The sequence below is a fragment of the Carassius auratus genome, unplaced genomic scaffold (genome assembly GCF_003368295.1).
Source record: "Carassius auratus strain Wakin unplaced genomic scaffold, ASM336829v1 scaf_tig00217248, whole genome shotgun sequence".
Classification (NCBI taxonomy): domain Eukaryota; kingdom Metazoa; phylum Chordata; class Actinopteri; order Cypriniformes; family Cyprinidae; genus Carassius; species Carassius auratus.
The window spans coordinates 215,955-226,658 of record NW_020528964.1 but is presented as its reverse complement, the minus strand read 5'-3'; the positions used below and the strand labels follow the sequence as shown (position 1 = coordinate 226,658).

At 38.0% G+C, this 10,704-nt stretch overlaps 1 protein-coding gene across 1 annotated transcript; it reads right to left on the bottom strand.

Moving 5' to 3' along the window:
• Window positions 1–2,745: 2,745 nt before the first annotated feature.
• On the bottom strand, window positions 2,746–10,701 carry LOC113100341 (uncharacterized). Its single transcript, XM_026265147.1, has 16 exons — window positions 8,705–10,701; window positions 8,144–8,282; window positions 7,979–8,059; window positions 7,521–7,892; window positions 7,260–7,355; window positions 6,934–7,163; window positions 6,552–6,730; window positions 6,373–6,460; window positions 5,840–6,187; window positions 5,611–5,728; window positions 5,224–5,315; window positions 5,027–5,141; window positions 4,808–4,897; window positions 4,191–4,352; window positions 3,719–3,898; window positions 2,746–3,627 (listed from the first exon to the last, which is right to left on the bottom strand). The coding sequence occupies exons 1-16, from the start codon at window positions 9,188–9,190 to the stop codon at window positions 3,422–3,424; spliced, it is 2,982 nt and encodes a 993-aa protein (XP_026120932.1). The 5' UTR covers window positions 9,191–10,701; the 3' UTR covers window positions 2,746–3,421.
• Window positions 10,702–10,704: the final 3 nt, after the last annotated feature.

Genomic DNA, 10,704 nt, shown 5'->3' with positions numbered 1-10,704 from the left:
GAACGGACAACCCCCCCCCCCCCCCCACCCCCACTCACTTGTCAATCTGCTGACCTCTGTCCCTCTGTGATAGGGCAACCCACGTGCCAATCAATGACCTCTCAGAGCTACGTTGCCCAAACGTAAAAACGTGATGCCACTTTTGTGACAGTTACATTTAACCATTGTATGGTGTTCGGGTCTGTTGGACCCGTTTACATTTTTTATCAAAATAAAAATGATACGATTAATTATTTGTTCAAACTCAGACACTTTGGCCTTGGCTCATTTTCTGTGAAGAATATATATTTATTTAATCCTTTAGCAGACGCTTTTGTCCAAAGCGACTTACAAATAAATACAATATTTACAATAGAAAATATATCTGAACACATTTTCAATGGCCACACACTGAACACCACATTTATATTACACACAGGATGTTCGGGTCCACTGGACTAGAAGACCGGGGGCTGATAAAAGTGTGGAAATTGTAGGTCCTGTGTACCTTTACTCTGTCCCCTCCTGTCAGGGCCTGCTGTTAGTGTGTGTGTGTGTGTGTTTTTGTATATGGTTTATGAGGACACAAATTTGCATAATGACATGGGTATTACAACGAAAACATGGTTTGTGAGGACATCTGTGTCCTCATAAACCATACCGCTTTAAAAAATCATACTAAATGGTGTAAAAAAAAAAAAATGGAGTCCCCGTAAACCACATATCCAAGTGTGTGTATGTGTGTGCGCGTGCGTGTGTGAGAGAGAGTTATATACTAGTGAACCATGCCATCCAATAAAGCACTGCAAACACTTTTCTTGTCTACTTAAATCTAACTATATCATTAGATGCATTGTGTAGCCTATTTGCTGTGGCATATATAAATGATTTGAATGACTGTGTTCATCCTGGCATAAAACCCTCCATAATCATAAATATAAAAAAAAATCTCAAACAATCCTCATTTTGATCATAATTTCAACACACACACACACAGGGGCGTTGCACAAGATCCCGGGCCCTATGCAGTCCTGATGGGCCTCCCTAAAAATATCCAGGTAAAATAAAATATATTCCAGACTTTTCAAGGACCCTCTCTTCCTTTGGGGCCCTTGTAATCAGTACTGGTTTTACCCCTAGTCTGATGCCCCTGCACACACGCACACACACACACACACACACACACACACACACACACACACACACACACTTGAAGCCCTCAAAGTGCTCTCTGAACCACAGGCTGTTAGGGTACATGTCCAAAATGTGATTTTTTTTTTTTACTTTGTCATAGAGCTTAACCAAATACATCTATGGAAAGGTCTTGACCTGGAGAGTAACATATATCAATCTAAAGGTTCTATATTATTCCTGCTTTGAGATATTGACCTTTGAACCTTAACCACAGGGCATATTTGAAGGCTTATAATTATGGGACAAAAAGGGTTACATACATGAGACAAACTGTAATAGAAAGATGTTGACATGGGTTATAAATTCAGCATAGTCACAAAGGGATGTGGTGGGGAGGGGGGTGTGCTATGGCGTAAAAATAAAAATCCCCAATTGAACAAGACAATATTTAAAGTCTGATGCCAAAAATTTGTTTGATATCCCCTAAAATCCCTGGAATGCCACCAATTAAGTATTTACAACTTCCAATTTTAAGAAAAACCCAGGGTTTTAAAAAAAACTACAACTCCCTAGACCCCTCTTCAGTAATTGTGTTGACATCAGCACCCCAGTTGTAGTTCTTCCATTTTAGGGTTGTGTTAGGGTTGTAAAAACATATATCTACCCAATATATCAAATATCACAAACTGACTAATAAATAATTATACTGCATGTATATGATTTTTGCTAAAAGAGGACAAAAATGTTTGTTTAATGACGATAGTTTAATTAAACATGAGACCAGCGCCAACTGCTCTGCTCACATAACGCAAAGCGGACTGTCCTAATCTCCATAGTAACGGCCATGGACAATGTTGCTACTTTCCTTATCAAAAATGTTAAAAAAAGCACACACACACATTTATTTTTCATAACTGAAGGCGTGATTATTGAAACCGTTATTTGATGTCAATCTACTGTAACGTTAGTGCTGCGTTATAAAACACAAATATAATTAAGACAAGAGATATTTAATTTTCCACTTAATGTCCGCCGTTTTTGTTTTCCCGACAGGAACCTCGAGAGTCACATGATTGAGACACAAAACAATTTTTTTGGAAAGTTTAACAATCACACAGTTTGCGAAAGAATTGACATTTCCCCTCTGACATTTCCGCTTGACAGCTGTTATGTCTGCATAAAGCGCCTGCAGTCCTAGCCTGGATGTCAATCAGTTCGCTGTGATTGGCCGCCTCGTCCAGCGGCAGTCACCTTCCCCACGTGAGCAGTTCACAGCATCATGAATATGAAGCCTAAAATGTCGTTTTCGCCCTAGTGGCTTGCTATTGTACAGGTAATATGAGTAAGTTAACACTGGCAAAAGCTAATTAATATATAATAATATAATATCTAATAATATATGTCTAATAATATATTACTTATAGGATACAATATTCAGTTTAATTTTACAAGAGTGTCTGGCCCTGATAGTGTCTGCCGAGAAATGGTTTGAAAGTGTAGTTGATGACCCCTGCCTTAGAATATAGGCCTAATACTACAGACTTACTTGAAAGGAACAACTCACACAATGGGATAAAACAGTAATCTGACTTAAATGAAAACTATTCATGAATCAAACAAAAGAGACATGACTATAGTTGAAACAACAGTTCATTTTACTGGGTGAAATTAATAAAGTAGGCTTTCTAGAGCTAAGAGACTATGCCCTGTACAAAATAAAGACTATATATATTTAGAAAGGTAGGGGTGTGTGTGTGTGTGTGTGTGTGTGCGCGTGTGTGAACGAGAGAGTGAGAGTGTGTGTGAGAGTGAGTGTATGTATGTGTGTGTGAGTGTGTGTGAGCGAGTGAGTGTGTGTGTGTGTGTGTGTGAGTGAGTGAGTGTGTGAGAGTGAGTGAGTATTGATATACTATACTAATGTGGAAACATAAGCTGGAATAGCACACTGTTGGAGAGAGTAAGAATACAATAGGCTATGTAAACCACAGTAGGTACACTATATACCAACTATAGTGAAGCTATGTAGGGATGCGCAATACATTTCGACCAAAAAAGTAATGCTATAAAAAACAAAGGTAATTTGTCATGTTTGACAGTTGTGAATCACCAGTGATTGGGTTGGGGCAGAGGGTGGGGACTAATGGGCTAACATAATGGGTTTTTACAGTTTCAGAGGAATTTGCAGTACATGCTCTAAACACAAAGAAATATTACAACAGCAGTAAAATAACCTCAGGTTTCACATACAAGTTATTACAGCACTGACGTTTGGGTTCAACACAATGTAAACACATCATCTCCCTAATAACTACTCTCCCAGTTCCTCATCAGTTGAGGAAGTATTCTCTGAGTCTTCCTCTTCAGAAAAGTCATCTAAGGGCAATGTTTGCAGTCCAAGAATACTTCTGTATGTTGTGCGTGCTTTAGCCAGTTGTGCTTCAACTTCACGCAATCTTCTCTTCAGCACACAGAGTAGTCCTTCACGTCCTTTCTCCATTAAGCCCTCTGTACTGCCTGAGAATGTGACATTAAAATATAAAGAAATGAGCCAATGGTTACCAGAGAAGCAAATAGAAGAAAGATACTTCCTATGTGTTGTCCTTACATTTCCCAGTGGTGTCTTCAGTCAGCTGAAAGGTAAACTCTTCGATCAGTCCAGCAACACTCCTCATGTACTCCATGTGCTGCTTGACTTCGCGAACCACAATAAATTCTTCTTCTTTTAGTCTAGCCAGCAGCATTACCTTGTCAAAAACATTTTTTTTTCGCTCCATATCACCATGACCTGCAATACATTACATCAAAGTGTTATCTTAAAACCTCCTATAAAAATATTGGGACAGAAGATGTTTTGCATGCTGTACTACTACAATAGAGAAATAAACATTGACAGGATGAGATAGAACATCAGCACTTCGCGAAGGGGTCTGATCACATCCATTTACAAATTACTGCATTCTTTTTTTTTGCATATTGCCCAAGTGTCTTAACATTTTTTTTACATCGGATTCCATATTTACATCAAGATGTGTGAATCAAACAATTTGTATTCAGTGCATTTCAGGGGAAGTACTTACATTCCCATGGCCAGGAGTAGTTGTCCACAGCCAGGAGTTCATTGGGAGGAGGCAGTTTTTCAACTTCCCCCACAGTAGCATTGTGGTCATTGATGGCAACTTCCAAGGCTTTCTTCTCAACAGCAATCTTTCTTCTCAGTTGATGCCTTCGCTTGTTCCCACCTACAATGAGAAACACAAAATGAGTGTACATTCACACGATCACTACACAAAAGCACCATACAAAGTAAGACTTCACAATATGTGTGTATGTTTTATGATTATTGTGACAGATGTTGTGTGATAATTTTTGCATAACAAGTTTCATAATCATTTGAAAAATTGTGAAAAAATTTTTTTTTTCAGAATCTACTTTTTTTTATTTTAAATAGAGTACAAAATTGGTAGGTCAGGATATCTCTGCACAATGCAGAAATATTGGAAATATTTGGATATTGCACCCAACCTTATTATGATTTTGACAGTTTTTCAGTATGCTGCCCTGACTTGTAGTAAACCTATTTCAAAAGATGTTTTTTTTTTTTAAATAAAAGGCTTTGCTATTTTTACTATGTATAAATCAGTAGTGAATTCATTTTTCACAAATCTGCATTACTAGCGGCCTTTTCTGCTCTCACCAGACTGACGATACAGCTGAAATTTTCGCTGTTTGATGCCCAAATATAGCCCCTCGATGGTCCTCTGCAGGTCATTTTGGATTGTTGCTCCTTTGGACGACAACAAACAAATTGATTAATGCCAATTTCAGTTTACAATCAGCCTATTTTCAGATGCCCTGTACAAGAGCAGAGCCTATGATTCTTAAAATATCGCATCAAATAATTTTTTCAAAGTACCTGAGGTCCACTGCTGCACATCAGACACCCACTGCTGGACTGTGTCTTGCTGTAGAGATAACTCAGTTGTGAGTTTCTCTAGGTCCTTTGTTGCCTCTGCAATCCTTTGTACAGTCTATCCAAAAGAAATATCCTTGTTAACAAATGCTGAGAATTTAAAAACAAAAATGTTATTATACATATTTTCCTAGTTGTACCTTGATGTATCTTTTGGCCAGTGTCCGGTCAAGGTTTTCTGCCTTTCGCTTGTTCCAGCCACTTGCCTGGATAGTTAGCATGTCTGTGCGAACTTGACACACAATGTATGTGCAGTAATTTAGGTTCACAGTGAGGACCACAGGTCAGATACTACATTGATCATTCTCTAATATTGTCACATAAACCTGGAAATAATCATACAATTAATTAACGTGTCAGAAGTTAAATTATTATTAAGAGAATCCTGATCAGTGTAAAAGTGCTGACTAGACAGTTGTTTTCTAAGGGAGCACCTATGCATGGAACTCTAAAAAGCAAAGGCCGAGCATTAGTGTTAAAACCACTTTGTCTCAATTTGGACACAACTTTACATGAAAAATGCTTACCGGCTTTTGACATGTACTTGGAACATATGGCTGCTCGAGAGAGGAAGCTGTTAACCTGTTCAACCTCCTCCCCGATTGTTGTTCCAGCTCCTTCTTGATTGCGTCCCCCCCATTTTAACTGTAACACATTTAAATGTTATAATTTGGAAAACAACAAGTAGGGGCAGAGGACAGACAATCATAATGTGTGTTGCAAATGGTAAGTAATACATCTAATTGTCATTATTACCTCACACATCCATGAATGCGCTTTTGCATGCATGATGGAGAGAAATGGGCGCATGTTCAGCAAGTCCTCCAACTCTGGACAGTGGCCCACAACTTTCTGCAGATATGGCCAATATTTGCAGACCACATCAGAGCAAAAAAACTGGATGGTCTGTGAAGCTAGCTGTTTCTGGAGATATAATGGGTATGCAAATATTTCTCCACGGAACATATTCAGTCCCTTGAGCAAAACCCCATGACGGCAGACAGCAACTTCAACACCTTCCTCGTCTAGTTTGCTTCCAGACTTGTTGGCAGACTCTCGTGCTGCGGTCCACTGACCCGCACCACATCTCCCTTTCCCTGGATTCTTAAAAAGATGAGGGCAAATACAGACATTTACACAGTTACATAAAAAAAAAAAAAAACTGTAAATCATGGTATTATGGCATTTGATGCAAACCAAATAATGTTTACATTTTGGGGAAAAAACTGGCAAGCATTCATAAAAATGTAAAATTGTGGTGTTACACATGAAATATAAATTTAGCTTACATGTCCAGTTGTTTCATGGATGTAATCAACAAAGGAGGACACATCAGCATCATTGGCCAAAAAGACTCCATCAAAAAACCCATCAGGTCTTGAAAGAAATATATAGATGTGGGTTAAATTTACTGTATAAAAGTAATTTGTGGCTCACTAGCATTTCATTGTAAATGAATGTTACACACCCTGGTTGGCTTTTGAAACGATATAATTTGCGGTTCCCATCCACTGCAACTGCCAACATGGATGGTGTGCATGCAGGGCACTGAAAATGCTGGACCTGAGACAGCTTGTCAACCTCAAATTTGGCATAGGCCCATTCGAGGAAGGCCCTCTGCATTGTGTCCCCACAAATCTTACCACTCTTAGAGCAAAAGTGAAAAACAAAAAAGTAAGTAACTGTGTCGAAGGTTGGCTTTAGACTGTGGTCATGATGAAGAAAGGGCTCTGTCAAGAAATATGTGCTGAAACTTTGGGGATTGTAACAACAAGTCCTAACAATGAATCTGTTCTATGAATCTCTAAAAGGTGATCCAAACAGGATAACTAAATGATGAGTCCACTTACTCGCCCGAAGAGTTTTGTACGACACTCGAGCATGCTGACAAAAGCTTGTCTGGACATCCCTGGGGCAGTGATTTTTAGATCCTCATACGTGGTGAACAAGTCCACCATGTACAAGGTCTCAAAATTGACAGTGGCTGGCCAGTAACCACTTTCAACCAGATCACTTATGGTCACTGGCAAGGTTTTTCCACAGGAGCAGTTTACTGATGGAAGGAAGAGGTTGTATCTTCCTGAAATTTCAGACAAAAACAATTATCTCTTGTTCACAAGAAACAAAAAACACAATATGAACACAATATGAAGAAATAATAAAAAAAAATTTTTACCATTCATTCCAATTAAAATAACTGGCTTTCCCTTGGAAAAGCTTGTTTGCCCAGTGGAGCAGTCGCAGCAGGGAGGAACGATTGGTAACATGCAATCTAAAAAGCAGAATTAGTTTACATATTAGAGTAAATGAAACCCAAAACTCAACAGAGAGGGAGTTGTTTCTATCAAACACAACTTAATCCAGCATGTTTGTTGGAGTAAACCAGGATTTGTGTAAAATGTAAAACAGCCTTTATAACCTGAGACTTAAAAACCACCTTTTTCATGATAGGAGAATTTCCCTCCCTCGTGCTGCTGAACAAAAGTGGATGGCGGCAGTTGTCTGAAGAACCCCTCCACCATGGATGCTCTGTTATGAAGCACCAGGGCCTCATGTGTGGAAAGGTCACAGGCTGTGCAGTAGAGTGATCGTGGTAAACAGTCCCTACACATCACTACTGCAGCCTTGTGTCCACAGTGATGGCAAACCCCCTCCTTGGGCTTCTCAGATGACAACATATTGTTCACCATGAAGGGCCTCATTACTGTCCAATTCTCCAGAGAGGTAGTTTGCCTGTTCCTCCACTCTGAGGGGAAAGACTGTTCATCACCACTTCCCAAGAGTTCTCGGACATCTTGAATGAGGGAGTCTGAAAATGAAAATGGAAGAAGGCATTGTTAAATCTGGGCAATTACCACATAACAAATGAGGAAAAAAGTATTAAGGGAAAAAAACCAAAATTTTCGATGATCACTGTGTCTTCAGTTGTGCTGGTAGACGGAGCACAGGACACGCTTTTAACACTTGCTGAAGATACTGCAAAAATATAAATATCAATTTAGAACTTGCTCAATAAATAATGAATGCAACTAATGATGAAAAAACAGACAAAAAACCAACCAGTAGCTGAATCTCGCTTTCGTTTCTCTCCAGCTCTACATCTTTTTGGCAGAGGTTGACCATCTTTGTCCTCATCAGGCCAAACACACAACTTTGTGGATTGTTTTGAACCTCCTTTAGTTTGTCCATGCTGATCCACCTAAATAAACAATTAAGCCACAGAATAAACCACCCACCAAGGTTATCACCACCTATAAACATCTCATTATAAAACCAGTGTTATAATATTACATTGTAAAAATTCAGTCTAACGGTTGTGGCCCTGTCTAGAAAACCCGTTCTTCATTGAAAAATAGAAAAGAAAGTTAAACGTTTTGACAGAATATTAAATTAAACTCTCACTGGCTCTAACGTGTGAACTCAGCTCAGCTCAGCACTATAGCTTGCATTTGAATAAAGACATTTAACCTTGTACTGTATAGTTGCACTTTGTTTGGAGTGTTGCAATTTTGCACCTTGATACTTCTTCCCTGCTATACCTCAGAGCCTATTATGGTCTTAGACATTGTAATTAGTATGTAATTCGTATGCTTTTTCCACAACTGAGATAATGTTATTTACCTTGCACTCATCCAGGAATGCATCAACCAGGAATATGGCATCTTCGGGGTCAAGGTGATTCATTGTCAGCTTGGTCAAGTTAATTTTCCACGCTTCCTTTTCCTCCTTGTCTAACTTTTCCTGCTTATTTTCCCTCGTATTCTTCTTCTTCTTCTTCTTCTTCTTCTTCTTCTTCTTCTTCTTCTTCTTCTTCGTGAGGCCTTGACGCGTCAACACCCAACACCCACCAATGAGATCGCACCACACAAATGCACGGAGGTTATTATTTTTTATTTTTTTTATTATGCCATACATCAAAAAAAAAAAAAAAAAAAAAAATACAAAGAGAAACATTAAAATGAGAAGGAAAATATGAACAACAATATTAAAACCATGCCAGAGGACAATAACAACCATAAAAAATGCACGGAGGTTCCGGTGTTCAGGTAACTTAGATGTCAATATTAAAAACAGCGGACTGATCGTAACTCGTGACTTTGTCAACATTAGTTTCTCCCGCTGCCACGGATTAATGTGTTGTTCAGCAAATCAACCTCAGACGAAACGCATATAGTGGGCAGGGGTTTGATCTGTCAGACGGAGCGAAATCGCAAGGAAGAGTATGTGGAATCTGGGGCCACAGCTATGCTAGGCGATAGCAGCGTCCATAGCAACCAAAACGTTGCAGTTTCACGTTATTCTGGCGAGATCAGAAAAATCTTCGCAACAACGAACAAGCGTGTGATTATTTACATCCACTGAGTGAATATTCTGAAAATAAAATATATATTTCTCGCTAGAAATGTAATCAAAACTTATTTTTATGCAGAGACTAACTCAAAATATAGATTTTTTTCACTAAAAATGAGAGAAATGTCCGCCATGTTTTTTTGTTCTCACGGTCGGAATCTTGAAAGTCACGTGACTTGGACGCTAAACAATAGGAAAAGAATAGGCAAAAAAACGTAACAGTCATACAATTCAAGGGCCATTATTGTAACCCCTCTACGTTTTGCACTTTGGACCAACGTAGTCAGGGTACGTTTTTATATGAGACTGGGTTGTTTAGTAGAGTCTTATTATTGGTGCAAATTGTTATTTGAGGCATCTAAACCAAGTCAAGGGGATTTTCTCTTTTCTAACCTAGTTATTGTACTTTTGCATTTGTTTTGTTGTTGTTGTTTTTTTTTCAGAAATGCTGCGAGGTATGATTTATATCCAAATACTGATATTGGATTTCATTTTCGAAAGATTAACAGGTAAGACCTTTGAAAGAGGGTGGTGATTTTCTATTTCCACACAAAATACAATGTGAACATTTATATAATTGAAAAACATTGTTCTATGGTAGCATATGGTATGGTCGTTCAGGTCAGGGGCAACACAAGACGTGGGCATTTCAGGAGAAATTAAAATTTCATATTTGTACACGGGGTCGTGGTGAACACACAAAAAAAGATCTGAGAAAAAAAAATCCCTCTTAAAAAAATACTGCTCACTTTAAATAAATACAGGTTTTAAAGCCATGAAGACCTAACAATTCTAAGTGTAGCTTTCTTTTGCGCGATGTGAGCCTAACAGTTCAGATCAGGCTGCTTGTGCTATTCTGTGTCTTCAAAAATAGTGTACACAACAGTTTAGTTTTCAAGCAATAGTTCACATATGAAAATTATGACATGGTTTATTCGCCCTCATGTTGCTTTACATCCATATGCTGTTATTTTTTCCATAGAACACAAAAAGAGAATTTTTGAAGAATGTTTATACAGTTTTTTTCCATGCAGTGACAGTTAAAAACATTTTAAAAATTAATTTTGTTAATTTAAATAAAGCTGAAAAATAAAATATAAATATTAGCTGAACTTTAAAAATGTAGATAAAAATTATAAATGTTGCCTTGTCTACAAACTAAATAGTTCAAGTCGAAGTGCTAAAATTATGAAAAAATGAAAACAAATAAATAAAATAAAAAATCAAATTAATAAAGTATTAAGCTTTCTTATTCATAGACAAGTGTATTT

What these genes read in the sequence shown, in the direction of transcription:
- LOC113100341 (XM_026265147.1), bottom strand. Translation starts at nt 9,190, where the DNA reads ATGTTGACAAAGTCACGAGTTACGATCAGTCCGCTGTTTTTAATATTG. An exon ending in TCCATGAAACAACTGGACAT is followed by an intron (nt 6,188 to 6,372) that starts GTAAGCTAAATT and finishes CATCTTTTTAAG; the next exon opens with AATCCAGGGAAAGGGAGATG. An exon ending in TCAGCTGTATCGTCAGTCTG is followed by an intron (nt 4,353 to 4,807) that starts GTGAGAGCAGAA and finishes TTCTCATTGTAG; the next exon opens with GTGGGAACAAGCGAAGGCAT.